General features: G+C 42.3%; 1 protein-coding gene across 1 annotated transcript in view; it reads right to left on the bottom strand.

Annotated features, from left to right (window-relative positions):
• CHAT (choline O-acetyltransferase) overlaps positions 1 to 18,791 on the bottom strand; it is a 63,868-nt gene that overhangs the window by 25,907 nt on the left and 19,170 nt on the right. The window contains exons 6-10 of the mRNA XM_090058358.1: positions 15,949 to 16,129; positions 14,977 to 15,154; positions 7,656 to 7,825; positions 5,310 to 5,410; positions 4,509 to 4,637 (exon numbers count right to left, since the gene is read on the bottom strand). Of these exons, the coding sequence (XP_089914484.1) occupies positions 4,509 to 4,637; positions 5,310 to 5,410; positions 7,656 to 7,825; positions 14,977 to 15,154; positions 15,949 to 16,129 (759 nt within the window). The remainder of the gene's footprint in view (positions 1 to 4,508; positions 4,638 to 5,309; positions 5,411 to 7,655; positions 7,826 to 14,976; positions 15,155 to 15,948; positions 16,130 to 18,791) is intronic.

Below are 18,791 nucleotides of genomic sequence, written 5' to 3'. Positions count from 1 at the left end.
CTCAGCCTGTCATCGTAAGATCTGTTTTCCTGACCTCTGATCATGCGCGTGGCTCTCCTCTGGACTCTCTCAAGCTTCTCCACATCCTTTTTGAATTGTGGAGCCCAAAACTGGACGCAGTACTCCAGCTGCGGCCTCACCAAGGCCGAGTACAAGGGGAGAATGACGTCCCGGGATTTGCTCGAGAAGCATCTATGGATGCAAGCCAGTGTTTTGGTCGCTTTACTAGCCGCAGCATCACATTGGAGGCTCATGTTCATCTTGTGGTCAATGATGACGCCCAAGTTTCATAGTTTCATAGTTTCATAGTAGCTAGAGTCGGAAGGGACCTAGGTAGATCATCTAGTCCGACCCCCTGCCTTGGCAGGAAAGAGCACCGGGGTCAGATGACCCCGGCAAGGTGCTCATCTAACTTCCTTTTAAAAATCCCCAGGCTAGGAGCCTGCACCACTTCCCCTGGAAGCTGGTTCCAGGCCCTAGCCGCCCTGACTGTGAAGTAGCGCCTCCTAATATCTAATCTAAACTTACCCTCCGCCAGCTTGTGACCGTTATTCCTGGTCACTCCTGGCAGCGCACGGGGGAACAGGGACTCCCCCAATACCTGCTGATCCCCCCTGACCAGTTTGTAGCAGGCCACAAGGTCCCCCCTTAACCTTCTCTTGTGGAGGCTAAACAGGTTCAGGTCCCGTAGCCTCTCCTCATAAGGCCTGCCCTGCTGACCCTTGATCATACGAGTGGCCCTCCTCTGAACTCTTTCCATATCGTCCACGTCCCTCTTGAAGTGTGGCGCCCAGAACTGGACGCAGTACTCCAGCTGCGGCCTGACCAGTGCCGCATAGAGGGGGAGGATCACCTCCCTGGACCTGCTCGAGATGCATCTGTGGATGCATGACAGGGTACGGTTGGCCTTCTTGACTGCCTCCCCACACTGCCGGCCCATGTTCATCGTGGAGTCAATGACGACTCCAAGATCCTTTTCCGTCTCCGTGCTGGCAAGAGGGGAGTTCCCCAACCTGTAAGTGTGGTGCCGGTTCTTCCTCCCCATGTGCAACACCTTGCACTTATCAGTGTTAAACCCCATCCTATTCTCATCCGCCCACCGTTGCAACCTGTCAAGGTCAGCTTGTAGCCTATTGCACCCTTCTAGTGCACCCACATCCCCCCACATCTTAGTGTCATCAGCAAACTTGAACAGGGTGCTTTCTACCCCCTCATCCAAGTCACTGATGAAGATGTTGAACAGTGCGGGCCCGAGGACCGAGCCCTGCGGAACCCCACTGCCCACGTCCTTCCAGGTCGAGAAGAACCCATCCACTACCACCCTCTGGGTGCGGCCCTCCAACCAGTTGACCGTGTGGGCATCGACACCACAGTCTCCCAGCTTTTTGATGAGGACAGGGTGAGAGACAGTGTCGAAAGCCTTCCGGAAGTCCAGAAAGACTACATCCACAGCAACCCCTGCGTCTAATGATTTGGTGACCTGATCGTAAAAGGCCACCAGGTTGGTCTGACAAGACCTGCCACTGATGAACCCATGTTGGTTGCCCCTGAGCATGCATTCCCCCGCAAGGCCCTCCTGGATGTGTGCCAGGATAATTTTTTCAAAGAGCTTACCCGGGATTGAGGTAAGACTAACTGGCCTGTAATTTCCCGGGTCCTCTTTTTTTCCCTTTTTGAAGATAGGGACCACATTGGCCCTCTTCCAGTCCTCCGGCACCTCGCCAGAGCACCACGAGTGCTCATAGAGCCGCGCCAGGGGTCCCGCAATGACCTTGGCCAGTTCCTGTAGAACCCTAGGGTGAAGATCGTACGGACCAGCGGACTTGAACACGTCCAGCCTCTCCAGAAGTACCCTAACTAACTCCTCGCTAACCCCTGGCCCAGGCGTGTCTCTCCCGGGGCCCGAGGGGGGCCCAGCAGGGAGGTGGCTGAACTGGTCCCTACTTAGGAAGACAGAGGCAAAGAAATCGTTAAATATGTTAGCTTTATCATCTGGCGTGATGACTAAGTTGCCCATCATGTCCTGCAGGGGCCCCACATTAGTCTCTTTCTTCTGTAGTGCTATCCAACGTAGCACTGCCGAGCCTATAAGGATGCTGCAGGTTTTTCCTCCCAAGGTGGAGAACCTTGCATTTTTCGGTGTTAAACACCATCAGGTTCTCGTCCGCCCATTTGCTGAGCTTGTCCAGGTCAGCCTGGATCACCCTCCTGTCTTCAGGTGTGAATGCTTTGCCCCAAAGTTTGGTGTCATCGGCGAACTTGGCTAGTCCACTCCTGACTCCAATGTCCACATCATTAATGAAGATGTTGAACAGGATGGGTCCCAGGACAGAGCCTTGAGGGACCCCACTGGTCACAGGGCACCACGATGAGTGACTGCCATAGATTACAACAATCTGGGTCAGACCACGGAGCCAGTTTCCCAGCCAGCGGATCGTGGTGGAGCCAAGGCCACAACTGGCCAGTTTGGCCAAGAGGTGATCGTGGGATACCAGATCAAAGGCTTTTTTGAAGTCAAGATATATGACATCAATCTCTTCTCCCTTGTCCAGGTGATAGGTCACCTGGTCATAGAAGGAAATGAGATTGGTCAAACAAGACCTACCCGCAACAAACCCGTGCTGGCTATCCCTTAGAATGTTAGCCTGGGCCAGTCCCTCAAGGATGGCCTCCTTAATAAACTTTTCTAAGATCTTCCCCAGGATAGAAGTCAGGCTAATGGGCCTGTAGTTAGCCGGATCCACTCTCCTCCCTTTCTTGAAGATCGGCACCACATTGGCCATCTTCCAGTCTTTGGGCACTACACCAGAGCACCAGGAGTTTTCAAAGATCCATGCCAGGGGCTGCGCTATGACACTTGCCAGCTCCTTGAGTACCCTGGGGTGCAGATTGTCAGGGCCGGCTGACTTGAAGGTATCCAGCTTCTCAATGTCTTCCTTCACGAGGTCAGCATTTATGGAGGGTAGGGGATCCCCATCACCCGGATCTCCCTGTCCCATAGCAGGCATGGGCGTCCCATGGGACTGATGAAAGACTGACGCAAAATACCTATTTAATAGGTTGGCTTTTTCCTGGGCGTCAGTTGTCAGTTGCCCCATCTGGTTTAGCAGGGGTCCAACATCGCCCTTGCTTTCCCTCCGGCTCCCCACATATCTGAAAAAGGACTTTTTGTTGTCCTTGATGCTTGAAGCTAGTTGGAGTTCAGTTGGAGCCTTGGCTTTCCTCGTTTGCTCCCTGCAGGACCGGACCAGTGCAGAATAATCCTCCTTGGAGGTGAATCCCGTCCTCCATCCTTTGTAGGCTTTCCTTTTTAGCTGCAGGAGGTCCGCTAGGTCCCTAGAGAGCCAGGAGGGCTGCTGTGCCTTCTTGCTGCCTTTCCTCCGTGTTGGAATAGATTTAGCTTGTGCATTGAGGATCGCTTCCTTGAGAAGCAACCACTCTTCTTGAACTCCCATCTCCCTGGGGTCACGGTCCCTGAGGGCCTGACCGACAAGCCTCTTGAGCTTGTCAAAGTTGGCTTTTCTGAAGTCAAGGACTTCTGCATTGCTGACTGACTTGCCAGCTTTACGGAGGATGGTGAAGGTGATCAGCTCGTGGTCGCTGTCACCCAGCTTCCCATCGATTACTAGGTCGCCGATTAGGTCGTCCCCCGTAGCCAGTACCAGGTCGAGCAGCACTTTGCCTCTCATTGGCCCATAGACTTCTTAAGTCAGGTAGAGGTCATCCACGCACGAGAGAAAGCTTTGCGACTGCTCGGATTTTGCCGAGTGATCTTCCCAGGAGATGTCCGGGTAATTGAAGTCACCTATGACAACCAGGGTCCTGGAGCAAGCGGCCTCAGTCAGTTCCCGGGCAAACTCCTGGTCAAGCTCAGGACTTTGAGTGGGAGGTCTGTAGTAGACTCCCACCGTTGTGTCCCCTGTGCCGTTTTTCCCACAAATTTTTACCCAGAGGGTCTCTAGCTGTCCATGCCGGTCGCCAACATTAGCTTGCAGGGACATGTAGCTTTCCTTCACATAGAGAGCTACACCCCCGCCCCTTTTGTCAACACGATCGCTCCTGTACAGGGTATAGCCCTCTATACCCGTGATCCAGTCATGGGTGGAGTCCCACCAGGTCTCCGTTATCCCAATGACGACATAATTCTTTGCACTGAGCAGGAGGACATTCTTTAATTTAAATTGTCTAATCAAGCCAGTTGTTTACCACTTTCTTATATACATTCCCCCACTTTTCTCATGCAGCTTTAAAAACAGAGGCCACTGTTTGCAATCTATGCAAATAATAACTGCCTTACTAGATTTATTTCCTTTGATATTTGTTGTTACTATATTTATATCTCTCTCTCTATATAAGCTACAAATCCTGGTAAATGTTGAGCATCTTCAGCTTGTGTGGGATTTGAGGGTAATCAGTACTACTTTGGATTAAGTGCTGAAATGCATTACTACTCCTAAGGCTCCACACTTGTAACAGTGGGTCATTAAAGCCATTGAAATTTGCAATACCTTTGAAGTTTTTCTGCTGCTGAAGCTAGGTGTCCGTGAACTTCTGGAGAACATTTCCATCTTAATCGCCTCGGAGCAGGAAGCTCACTCACAGAATCAGCTCTGACTAACTTCTTACATCTTTCCTTCCTGCAAATATGTGACAGAATAGACATTAACAACCTGTGTGACAACCTGCCTATTATGGAAGGTGCTCTTAGCATGTTCTTGGTAAATAATTACTTCTTATCCTGTCAGAGAAAAATCAAAATGATCTCTCTTTGTTTTGCAGGGTCAAATATACAAATTCAGTAGGCCCAATTCTGATATTATAGTAGTATAAATCAAGAGTAATCCCAAAGAAACCAGTTTGGGTGTTTTCAAAATCTATGATCTTAATTTGGGTTATTCACTCCTTTACTGAGCCAAAACCTGGTAATTTGAAGGGCAAAAACTCCCATTGATATTTAGGCAACTAGAATTTGGTTCATTAAAAAGAAGTGAAAGAAAAGAAATGCTCTGAATTATAACCTGCATTTCCAGTTGTTATGAACCATAGTGAAGCATGCATAGCCACTGTATGGAGATGGTACTTCAATACTGGTTTGCAAATGAGGGTGAAGTGCACTTTGGCCTTCATCTATTCTCATGCACAGGGCTGGTTTTTACCGAGTGGGAATTTCAGGATATTTGGAGGAGCTTCTGATTCCTTTTTTTTTTGGGTACCTGAATTTCTTTCAAACATTCAGAAGGCCAAATAAAGGTTTATGAGTAAAAATATATCTGGTAATATATCTGTGGTAATAATGAGGAAGGACTCACATGTGCTTGAGCAAATGTTCGGTGCATTGTACCAGGACGATCCCGTCAAAAGGAGAGTGTTCGCACACAGTACCACACACTCCATCTCTTCCCACTACAAACTGATGAGGGAAATACCATTACATATATGACATGAATAGGATCATTTAGTGATACAAACAAAGCAATATACACTGGCAACATAATGACAGGGATTGTTTTGCCCTGTTTTGTTATTGGAACGCATCTGGAACCTGCTGTCATCTAGAGGTCTACTAGAATCAGAGTGTTGGGAAAACTTCAGGTTACACTAAAAGACATGGCTTTCAGTCATTATATTGTTTTGGAATCAGTTTTGGAAAGTTCTTGAAATTAGCAACTTTTATTGATCTCAGTGGAAAATGGAATTAGTGCTTGCCCTCATGACAGAGTAAATCATCTCCTAAAGAGGAGGAAAATGGCCCTCATTTCTCAGTTTCTGGACATGCCCCCAGGCAGGTTTGTGCTACAAAAGCCCCTTTATAGTCTTATTTTACTGTTGGTATTCATTTGCATCACACCACCCAGTGGTCTTTTAATTGGTATCTCTATCCTCTTTCCTTCAGCTCCTTTCTCATATTACTTTTCTTCTTTCTATATGTTATATTCTCCATCCCCTTTTATTCTAACATTTAATCTCATACAGATTGACATAACGGGATATGATTGGCCTGCTGCTTTCCTCTTTACTTTATATTCTCTTTGCAATCAACCAACAACAGACACTTCACACCAAACTGATTTTCCCACCAATTGCTGGTGACCCTTTTGAGGAACATATTTTGTTTGGACATCTTTCAACCCATTCATGCTGTACATTTCTGTCTTGTAAAAAATATCTACCCAAACTCAAAAAACTTTTTATTACATCAAATATGAATGTCTACATAAGCTACTTAATTTCTAATGGTTACTATCCCGTTTTGAAAGAAGACAGATCATATGTGATAAAAAGTCAATATACGAATATAGGGGCATTTAAAATTTATTGATGCCTCATTGAAAAACTTATAAAAATTTAGAAAAAAATCCTATTGTGTGAAAGGCTTTGTATACTTTGTACGCTTTCAGGAATTAAAATAGTATCTGTGTTTCTTAGGGTTTCCTCTGTGTCTTATTCCTTACATTAAATAAATTCAGCTCTCCTTTTTACTCTCAGTTTTTATTAGTGAATTTGATGATGTTAATGGGGGCAAAATCAAGTCATTATCCTTCATTTATGACATTAATTAGTGGCTGTGGAAGCAACAAGGGACTATGATCAGAAAGGAGATGATTCATTATTAAAACTGTGTGTCTGCTGCTGATCCCATTTCTACTGGCCCAAATCAGGAATGACTACTGAAATAGAATTACACTAGTCTAAAACTGGTTTGGGTAAAATCAGAATAATGTGCCCTGTTTTAATGTAAATACGTTTAGTATTTTAAGGAAAGAGCAACAGGCATCACAAACATGAAATGATGTACTACAAAGTTATATAATTATTATAATGGCATAAAACTATGCCATTTTTACTGGAGTTTTTCATGAGACATCAGCAGTTCTATCAGCCTGATAAGTATGTGATACATGACTGCACACTGGATCCTATCACAAAATGTACAAATAATAGTGTGATGTTTTAAAATATGACAGTCAAACCATGGTGGTGAAAAGGATTTGAAAAATCCACACTTCCAAGAAGAACTCTTCCAAAATGTCATTTTACAAATAAATGATCCGTAACTGAAGGCTCAATACCTGGTTTAGTAAAAAAAGCTACACTATAATGTTATTGTTTTTATACGCCAGAAGAATTGTGTAAGATGAGGAAAAGTTGGATGTTCATCTTCTTTTCAGGTTCCTAATTTAACCTTTTTCTTTCATTTTGTCTGGTATAAATGTATTTCTGCATGCTGGACTCTGAAGGAGATGCGTATTTTTTCAGGTGCCTGGTTAAATGGTAACTTAACGAATTATAAAACTGCATGTGTTAGAAATGATAAAGGATGTACTCCAACACCTACACCTTTCATTCCCCAGGGAGATCAACAATCTTGCTTTCCTGTTGGTATGGAGTCATTCTAAGTTTCAAAACCAGTTCTTCCCAGCGTTTTCCTTAATACGGTACTCCTTCCAGTCTGTTAATTTCTGGTATGAGTATCCTGCCTTTACTAGTGGTCTATGCCTAAAACTCCAAAGGAAATGAAAGCCCTCTTCAAAGTGGACTGCTCAAAGATGGAATGTCCATCATCTTAACTCCTGTGATGACCACCCTGATATGTAGGGCTTGAGTCTTTAACATGCATAATAGTAAGTATGTGTTAGCATGCAGCAAGGACTTACCTGCATGGGTTTGTCATACCAGCGATTGGCACCATTTTTATCATCGCCTCCGCCATGTAGGAGTTGCAAAGCCATGTTTGTGTCATTGATTTGCATCCTACTTGGGCTGTCCAGGCATACCAGGCACATACAGCGTTCAATCATGTCAAGAGAATCTCGATTGGTAGAGTCTGTGGATACAACATTAAAATGTTTACAACTCTGTACTACTGTAGCTGGAAGGCTGCACAGTGCAATCACAGATATCAGATGCAGGACATTTTCTTCCCCTAGGAATTCAGTCTCTTGTGCTTATTTTGCCAAATAACTTACAGTAGTATCAACCTCCAAAAATTATCCACCCTGAAAATGGGGTCCATTTCATTACATTGTGGGTTTTTTATGATCTTATTTTTTGCATAGTGTAGATATATCAGTTAATTGTACTCCCATCCCATTAGGAAATATTTGAACACAGTGCGCTTATATTGGTTTGTTTGTGTTTTTTTAAATTGGGCTGTGACCTTTTACCTTCTTTATAATGCATAAATACAAGAATGAGTTATTTCACATTTTATCAGATTTTAACTCGGAAGTAATAGGAACATAGAGGCTTGCCTTCTTTGGAAAGCTTGTTTGAGGTACAGGATATTTATTTTGATCTCTTAAGCCCTGAATAGCTGGTTTAAAGGTGTAGAATTTTTAACAAGACTATTTGCATTTGAAGTCATGTTATTCATTAATTGATATTAAATTACTATTAACACAATCAAACAACCCCTCCAAAAATTTCAGATAATGACTTCAACTTCCATTTCCTTGTAAGAGCTCAGCTCTCACTCTTGCTTCATGCAATGCTACTGGTAGAGCTGAACAATATTTTTTGTCAGATATGTGGTTCACTGAAAAATGCAGATTGGGTTTACCAAAACTTCTGCAAATCCCTGCTGTTTTTGCCAGATAGTTATGGCTGAACAAACTTATCAAGAAGGAAAACATCAGCTACTCAATAGAAACAGTAAAACATTTCTGGTTTTAATTTTGAAGTTATATTTCATTTCAAAATTCATTAATATTTAATTTTATAAATCTAAAGAAAACAACAAGCAACAACAAAACACATTACAAATACCATTTTTCTGCTAAATTTTTGTTTCATCAGGAAAACCAGAACCATTTCTGTTTGAGAACACATTAATCACTTATTTGCACAGCACTAGTTATGCTGGCTTTGTGCTAGCTCTCCAGTCAGCATGTAGTGAAGAGAAAGAAGGCTATCCAAAAAGACCAGGAAGAAAATGGAGGCCAAGAAATATTCTGGGATATTGAATGAGGAGGTGCTTCATTGGCCCATTCCACAGGGCAGCTCCAACAAGAAACAGCTAGAATCCATTGGCTGAAACTACCAAATAGTCTTGTGCACTATTTGCTTGCCCTGGTTAGCTATTACTCTCAAGAGTAATCTCACTGGTTTTAGTTACCTACAGGTAGCTTTAGGAAAAGATCCAAGGCTTGCCAATATCAACAAGTTGTTTAAAATCTGGACCTTCAAATCCCTGTAAGTTCCTAAAGAGACTTTAGTTGAGTAGTTGTAAGTGATGGTATGTATACGTAAAATGCATGTTAGGAACCCATTTCTATATCTTAATTTTCAAGCCAGGTCTTCTGTTAAATTTAATTCCTCAGTAAAATGTATGGCACACAGTAAACACTGAGGTCTTGGTTGCTGTTTGTTGTCTCTTAAAAGCATCATGACATTTTTTTAATAAGAATAGATCTTGCTGCTGTGTCTTGAGTAATAAATCTCTTCTTTCCCCACTGTGCATCATTCTGAGTTATGTCAGAAGACCCTGTATTGTACTGCTTTGTGTGCAGTATTAAGTGCACTAGGATCTTTCAAGAAGGAGGTGCTACATAAATGTCTGATGTTATTTTTGTATACAGAAGCCACCTAGTACTTTAGAAGCAAAAACTGGCTGAAGAATTAATTACAAAATTGCCTTCCACGTTTTCTTACAGTTCAGTGTTTTGCTTATATGACCTTGACAGGCATATATATTTCAGCATGGCTGCTGCCTACCCACCATCACCTAATATGCAACTTTTACTCTGACATATGGATTCAGGGTTCCTATTGCTTAGGTTTAGATGAAGTAAAATGAGGCTCCTATGTTAGAAAAGGAGAAGCAATGGGAAACTGCCCTTGCAAATGAACCAGAACACATCCAGAGAGGCAATCAGTCAAACACTGACAAGTTTATCATGTAAAGCAGAAAATGAACTGAAAAGAAATTGTGTACTGAGACTAGGGAAGGAAAATATTTCAAGAAGTAATGAAAATAAAGGACTAGCAGAGGAAAACAAGAACAATTTGTCTTGTTACCCCCTTACCAAATATGCTGGTTTACATTTAATATAGGAAGTCAAACTTCTTAAAAAGCCTTTTTTAAAAGGAAATGGTAGGAAGGGAGTGATGGACCAAACTTAAATAATGTGCATGTGAGGCTTCAGCAGAGTTTTACTTGCTTACACCAGATCTCAGTTTGGATTTATGCATGTGATTAGATCTGCAATATGAACTCACAATTAATTACTGTATAGGGAGGGAGATGACTAGATTCAAAAAGTCTCCTTACGTCCTTCACTGATATAGAAGCAATTTTTCTGCTCTAAATTATTCTGATATTGTGTGAGGTCATATAATGGAAAGCAATTCGTTTGAAAATAGGGGTATTAATGGTGTTTTCAGAGATGATCTTAGTAAATATTCAGGAAATGGCAGAATGAGCTTCAGCAGTTCTCCCTCGCTTTTCTTCCTTTCCAATGGAATGACCCTAATATAACCAACTCTTGTGACTTTAACTCTAAGTTTTACAATATTTGCTGTTTTACTTAAAGCTCAAGTTATGCAAAAGGATGAGAAGGTAACATTCATTAAAATTAAAATATTTCTGCCATCATCAGGGCAGAAAAAAGATCGAGATCATGTTGTTGATGTATCCTGGAGGCTTAGGCACCGAAGGCAAGAAGGATTTTATATTCCAAATCTCATGATTTTAAGACCATCTTGTCATTTCTTAAGGTTTGTTGTATGAATTCTAAGTTGTTGAGATTGGCAGTCTTCCTGCACTGTCTTCTAAAAACTCAGACCAATAGAAAAATAGGTTCAGCTTTATCAGCTCTTCATGCAAATGTTAATGCCAATTTAGCTGAATGGGGGTTTCTTTCCTCTTTTTGCTTAAATTTGCCAATTTGGTAGTTATGTTTTTTTGATCAGCATGTTTCTTCAATTCTTTTCTCTTCAACCGTCTATGTAACTGCAGTTCTCAAAGGAGCAATAAAACTAGGACGTGTCTGAAATGAGTCCTGAAGAAAGTTTGAATGCTGCTATATCTGAAGCAGTATCATTATTCTTCTGGTTAAAAAAAATTTCTGAGTCTAGCATATTGATAAAAATATAATTTGATTTTTTTGTTTTGTTTTTTGGAATATTGAGATCTATGAAATTGACCCATTCAGATTTAGTAATATATTTTTTTAAATTTTTTTTTTTTACCTTGGTGTCACTGGTAATGGTTTGGCATTGGTTAATGGCACAGTGTCATGGGAAAGAAAATGTTGACAATTTTTATGTTGGATGTGACCTGTTGAATTCACTTTCCAGTACTGTGTATCCTTCATAAATTATAATCAAAGGACAGTTTGGGAAGTGATTAGGAAGAAATACATTTGGATGAAATAGTATAATTTGCATAAGTTGCAATGTAAAATGGGTATGCCCTTCTAGCATAGGTTCATATTATATTGTAAGCAGAGACTCTGGAGGAGAACATTTGCAAACCAGAAAGGAAAAAAAAAAACAAATGTGGAAGAAACTATGAACAATCAAACAAAAGGAGGTGACATTCCAAAGGAAATACTTTGTTTCTGTCAGAGGTTGTAGTTATATGTAAAAATTTTCACTATTTGTTGTATACAATGGGGGAAAACTCTTGTGTTCAGCAGGCTGAGTGTTTGCATGGATTTCAGTGATCTGTAGAATGGGAAACAAAATATGAAAAGCTGAGTATTTGATTAGAGTAATTCTGCATTTAATTGAGAGTAATTAACTGTCCTCTCAGTGAGATGCAGGTACCTATATTTCCTTCTTTCCAGTGTCTTATTAGATACCATAGAATTATCTATAAATTTTAAACATATAGGGTGCTTCTACATACTGTCCTATGGTGATGTTATTACTGCACCATGCTTTAGTACTTTCTTTTGGAAGTACTAAAGCACAGCACAATAACCACCCATACTGTACCGTGTGTGGCACAGTTATTTTTAGCAGCTAATTCGCTGTACTGGTGTGCTATAATGAAGGAATGCTGCTATGGCAAAGTAGCTGCTGGTCACATGTAGACATCCATAGACACTATGTCACCACAGCACAGTGTTGTGACAACATAGCATTATGTGTAGACATACCCATATAGAAGGAAACAGAGCCTAGAATTTTAGTGAACTTTAAGCAGGGAGTATTTTTTTAAATAATTTTGAAATGAGGTTGGCTGCTCCAAACACAATTAGTAATTTATAGATAAGATTTATTTCCATATTGTATCTATAGAATTCCATACATTTTGAATACTAAAAATACTGTAGTATCTTGAACTACACCATATATTTTCCTTCAGTGAAACCTATGGCAGTACTAATTCAACAACTGACAGTAAAATTCAACATGGAAAAGTAAAAGAGGTGATTTTGACTTCTGAGGACAGATTCTAAGACTCATACTTTCTGTCTTTGACGGCATGACATGGACTAACACTTGCATGTATCACTAGATGGCTTTACCTGTGAAAATCCTGTTTGCCCAAATGGGTTTGCATCTCTGTTCCAATTCCTCCACATGCAGATGCTGGAATCTATTACCTGAACATGCAGGTGAAAACACTTGAAAAAGTTGGCAAGAATAAAATTGCATGCCCAGGCACAGAGGCTGATTTTTTTTTTTTGTCGGGGACACTCCAGGTTCCAACACTTGGATAAAGTGATGGATATCATCATAAAATCATTTTAAAAACTGGCCCGTAAATAAAATGTTTCACATTCATTCTCCTCTCCCCCTTGCACCTGCCTTTCCCTATTTTCTAGAGACCCCTTCTTTGCTACTAACTAGAATGGAGAATTTCCTTTTAAATCCCTTGGAGTTTCTATGTTTATGCAGTAATTTATTTACAGACATATCATAAAAACCTTGGTGGGCCAGTCAAAAATTTTAGAGGAATGAAGAAGCAGAGTATGAAAGAGAACTCTGCAAATAAGCAATTTCAGCAAAGAAAAGTGCTAAATTCTTAGTCAAGAGATTGACTCAGTAATATTAATGGACTGGAATGGATGATCAGAGTCCCAGGGAATCAAACTGGAACCAAGATGGGCATTCCAGCAAGCTGGCAAGTGCTAACCCAGTACAGTTTGCAACAGACACTGGTCCTAAATATAAGTGAATGATAGTGTTTGTGAATGGTGGTAGATTGACAATTCCTGCATATTTCAGTTCTATGTTCACATGACAGATGCTCAAGGAGAAGTTAGGTTTCAGTATTCCTCAGTGACAATTCTCTTTAAGATCATGTCCCTGGGGGATCCTAAGTGGATAAAAATTCAATGCACCAGAATGTATCAGCACTAAAATTTACTTGAGTTCAGGAATGATGATGTCTCATGCAAATATTACTTTGTTTGTACCTTGCCAGAGCACTGAAATATCCAAAATACTAGTATTCTTGGCTAGAACCAGAAGCTGGTGTAATTTACTTGATTTTCTTTTGAAGTCACTGGACCTACTCTAATTTACACATGTTGAAGTTCTCAGTCATAGTGAGGAAATTGCTACTAAAAAGGAGCTCAGTAATTCTTCAACAAGACTTGAAAAATGCAGAGAATGTTCCAATCCTTGATATTATCATGAATTAGCAAAAAGTTACTACCTGCTCATAAGTTATAATGCACTCATACAGGAAAGATAATGATTAAATTCCATTTCTTTAACTTGGTTGTGATGAGGAGAGTGGGTTGTGTATATGTATCTGAAAAGCTGTTGTAAGAAAAGGGTTATGGAGAGAGAGAGGAGGGAGCGGAGCAGGGCCATCCTGGGGGATGAGGGGTGAATCAGGGGAACCACCCCAGGCCCCATGCTTTGGGGGGCCCTGTGGACAGTGCCGTACAGACTCTGCACTCTGGCTGCTTGCCACCCCCACACCCCCGCTCCGCGCTCTGGCCACTTACTATCCTTCCCCCTCCCTGCTGCACTGTGCTCCGGCTGCTCACCACTCCCACACAGGCTGATATGCCCCAGGCCCCACACACCCCTAGGGATAGCTCTGGAGAGCAGAGACAGAAAGAGAGGAGGGAGAGGAGAGAGAAAGAGAGAATATCCTTCTCAGGGGAATATGTTGAAACTATACATTTTGTGAATTCGATGCATTTGTAAAGTAAAATAAATACAGCATAACTTCATAAATCTGGCATCCTTGGGACCTAGCACCTGCTGGAAATTTGAAAATTCTGGATTTTTGAAACATAAGAAAAGTGCATAGCTTCGTGCTGCCTGGCTGGCTGTACACGGGGTGAGGGGTGGGTGGGGAAATCTTGCACACAGCAGCTGCCACCGCCATCCACCACCCCATGTCACCGCTTCACATGCGGCCACTGCTACTCCCCTCTCCCCATTCTGCGAATAGCTGCCTGGAGTACACTGCTTAAAAAAGGTTGAAAACCCCAATGTAGTGTATTTTTAAAAAGTGCTGGACTTTTGAGAATTCTGGAATTTTGTAAAACTTATTTGTGAAGTTATACTGTATGTTCTTTGTAGTATCTCTGAACAGACATAATGTGAAGACTTAACATTTAGGACTGTCCAGATAGCAAGATGAACAGCGAAATTTTCTTCACCTTGCTTAAGTTGAACTCTTTCAAGCTTCAAATGTTAAAATAGCTAATACTTTCTAAACTTAGAAGGTAATACTATACTCATCATTACACTTTGAACATGAAGAAAGAGACAAATCACAAAACCTGATGAAATGTTCAAAATTTATCAGATAACGATGTAGTATGTAATGATAGAGACTTACATGATGCATCCCCTAGAATACTGCAGAAGATTCAGAATCATATTTGTTGCTTGACCATATGAAAAAATATCTGAACGTTTACAAGAACTGAGCTTTCTTTTGCTAAAAGAATTCAACAATAGAGCTTGAGATTATATACAAGTATTTGCTGTGTGGATCACTCTAAAAGAAGTGGTTAGGAGGAAGATGAGGAGAAGGTTGGGATTGCTGCTGCTAACCTTTCATTAGGATTGTCCTGGCTTCTGCCCATTCTGTTCTTCCATCTGTTGTCAGTAGACCAATAGGAGGCAGCCTCTCTTCTTCATTCTCTGCCATTTTTACTATCTTTCGTAACTGAGTGAACAGATCTCCCTCACTAAGACGGCGGAAATTAATGACAACATCCAAAACAAAGAACTGGAGGGAAATTATAAAAGTCAGGAAGGTTACACGAAAGTTATACTGAACTCATTAATGAATAAAAATCTTACTTAATTTGGGATTCCTTGGAAGTGCAGTAGTTTTGCACAGTGGGAATAACACAGCAAAGGGAAGTGGAGTCATAAAACAATGGGACTTGATAGTATGTTTACTGCTTTGGGGATTTTACTCCAGGAGCGACCTCATTCATTTCTGTGGCGTTATTCCTGGTATACATTTGATGTGAGAGTCAAATAAGGTACAGATTATTTGAATAACATTTAAAACACCTGACAATTTTAAACCAGGAAGCATGTTAATGATATCCTAGGTCTCAGCTCTTAAAAACAGCCTAAGGAATTTCCCACAGTAATTCTACCACATTTTGACCAGTGTTATTCATTGTAACACTTGAAAAAAAGCAAATCTTTGTTGTTGGCGTGAACCATATTACATTAATGTCAGTGACTTTAAATCAGTGTTGCATGGGCTCTTCTCTTCCTCCTAACTTTAAAAGTATACAAGTGAAATGTCCTTTCTTATTGCATCTGCGTACTCTGAGTATAATGTCAGTAAAGGAGGCTAACAGTGGAAATATTTTGTTGAAATACTGTCAGTGCACTGTGTGGAGGTAGAGGAAGGGGGGCAAAGGGAGTGCCTGGGTTTCAGGACTGATGCCAGTGCAATTATCTGTGTATTTTCACTGAGTTCCTTGATTTGTTACTGAACAATAAAGCTTAACAGATTTATGAAGGAATTATGAAGTGATATACATACAAAATGCCACTCACCTGATTATTACAAGCAACAATGATGTGCTCTGGTTCTGGCATTACACTACTTTTCTGGGCCACAAGAGTGTCTTTGGTATGTCCTGGAAGACGATAGGAAGAAAAGAGTCCATAGTATTGCTTCATACAGAGAGGCTGACCAGACAGTTGTCCACGAGCAAAATCAACAGGTAAAGCATGGCTGGAGAGAGAGGGGGTGGTAGGGAGGACAAGCCAGAGAAAGTGGGAGAACGAGAAGAGGGAGAGAGAGAGAGAGACAGAAAGGAAAAGAAATCTAATCTGTCCTTTGTTCTGTTACCATTAGATCAGGTACAACACAAATTGAATAATAAAACAAGATTACAGTATGAAGAAAATGGATGAATTCCCATACCAAAATTAAATGCATAATTCCTGGCAGATTCATGCATATTCATCAAGCAACTACATTTACATCAGTGGATATTGTGCTGCAGATGGAAACAATAGCAGGGCATGCAAAACAATGACTGAAACATACTATGAATATACAGAACACTTGCACTTTTCCTCATCTATTTTGTAATCTTTTAGTATGTAGCCGCTGCCTCTCCAGAAGAATGCCTGTTCCTTTTCTCCAAAAACTTTAAGGACTCTGGGGTGAGAGTTGGGAGCTTTTTTTGAAGGGACTTGAAAAAAAATTTGGCATGAAAGCCAGCAGACCAACTGAAACAGATATATAAGCTAGAAGAAAATGATGGGTACTGGAAACCTAGGTCAGAATTGTCTGTCCTCATCTCTCGGAACTAGTAAGATAGAGGGAAATCTAGATTATAAGGGAGTCAACTAATCTTCCAACCAACTCCACTTTTTAGTCCTTTTTATGACGCGTGGGAAAATTAAGTTAAGCAGCTAGCTCCATCCCTTTACTATTATAGGTATGTGACAACAATGTATGCTAAAAGTGCCTTCTTAGTGACCTGAAAAAAGCTGGTTACTCTACTTCTTTCCTTTTTTGATTTTAGTTTATAGAATATTGTACTGGTGGCATAGTAGGCAATAATGGGTTAGCGGTAGGAACAAGAATGCACGATGCATGGTTTTGTGGTTGGATCTCTAGACTAAGACTCGGGCTCAATTCCTAACTTTGCTACAGAATTTCTGTGTTATTTACTTCCTTGGGTAAATTCTAAGTTCTTCATCATTAATAATATTTCCCTTCCATCTCTTGTTATTGAAGTTGTAGCTCTTTGGGACAGAGGCTGTCCCATGTTCTAGAACAAAGCATAGCACAGCAGATTCCCAATTTAGGAACAGTATTTCAGAAATAGTAAATAACAATAATAATGAGAGGAGATAGTAGAGTAATATGATGGGTTGTGATACGAGGGTGCATGTGTGTGATCATCTCGGGTACAGGACAGTCAACTACATTGATCTAATAGAAAACTTGTGCAGATTTAGTAGATTTTAAGCCAAGGCAGACAATTATTTTGGCTGGAGGGCTGTTTAATGAGTTTTGGTGAGCTATCGAGGGCCGCAAGGGTAGCCCTACCCCTCCCGTTCCCTGGTTGCTATCTTGGGACCAGAAGTTCCATCCTTAACTCCTAACCTTTGCCACTGGAAATCTGTCCCTTTGCCCTAGAAGTACTCCTTTTGGAACAGGGGGAGAACTACCATCTTGGAATCAAAAAAACCTAATGTATATACTAAAAATCAGACATCTACAATAACATATTCTAATTTTATTTCAAAAAATATTTTTGTCCTGATTTGTGTGTGTTTTGTTTTGTATGTAGAGGTGATTGCATAATAGCTTAAAATGAAGTCTTGCTCTTGTACATTGTGGGGGGGCTGTGGGGTCATGTGGAGGGACGTGGCAGAGTATGGGTGTGTGGGTATGGGGTTTTTTTGGGTTGGTGTGGGTGTATATGTGTGGATGTGTGTGTATGTGGGCTGTGGGTATGTGTTTGGGTATGGTGGGGGCCTGTGTGTGTCCGTGTGTGCAAGTGTGGGGAAGGGCACCACGTGGTTTCCAGCTGCATTGTGAGACTTACAGGACTCTGGCCCTGTGCCTTCATGTAGGGCTCACAGCTAGGGTGCCAGAAACCCTGTGTGGAGGCACGGAGATCGCCCAGCCTGATGGTGCGGGACTCTCCACAGCTCCTGGCACTGCCGTGCTCTCAGGCCAGGCTGGCTCCATGCGGGTCCTTGTGTTACAGCCGGGAACCATGTGGCACAGGGCCAGCCTCTGGCTCCATGCCACACCACGTGGGTCTTGGCTGCAATGCTGGGACCTGCATGGAGCTGGCCAGGCCTGGCCCTGCAGCGCACAGTTCCCTGCTGCAACATCAGGACCTGCACAACCAACCTGGCCCATCCTGTCCCAGCCTGATGGCTCAGGAATTGAGCGCTGCTGAGCCAAGCCAGCTGGCTCTGTGCTGCTCTACATGGTTCCCACCACTGCAGCCAGGAACTGCATGCCACTGGGCTGGGCTGGGCCAGCTCCATGCTGTGCCATGCAGCCAGGACCTGTATGGCATGGCACAGAGCTGGCCAGCCCAGCTGGGCACCTCCCAGCAGCACACAGTTCCCAGCTGCATGGCTGGGACCACAGAACACAGCAGGAGCTAGGCCTGGTTCCTGTGGTTCCCAGCTAGCTGCTGCTGGCCCTGGCCCTGGGACTCTGTGGTCCTATCTGCCCACTCCCTGCCACTTCCCCCACCCCCCGCCACCACTGCCCTTCCCCTGCCACTTCCCTTCCTTCCCCACCTGCTGCCACCACTCCCTCCCACCACCAGCCCACCTGCTCCTCCATAGCACGCAGTTCCTGGCTGCATGGCCAGGACTGCAGGATGCAGCAGGAGCCAGCCTGGCCTGACCTG

The sequence above is a fragment of the Crocodylus siamensis genome, chromosome 7 (genome assembly GCF_052110815.1).
Source record: "Crocodylus siamensis isolate JL-2025a chromosome 7, ASM5211081v1, whole genome shotgun sequence".
Lineage (NCBI taxonomy): Eukaryota > Metazoa > Chordata > Crocodylia > Crocodylidae > Crocodylus > Crocodylus siamensis.
Note: the sequence above shows the minus strand (reverse complement) of the source record. Positions and strands in the feature narration are given on the sequence as shown.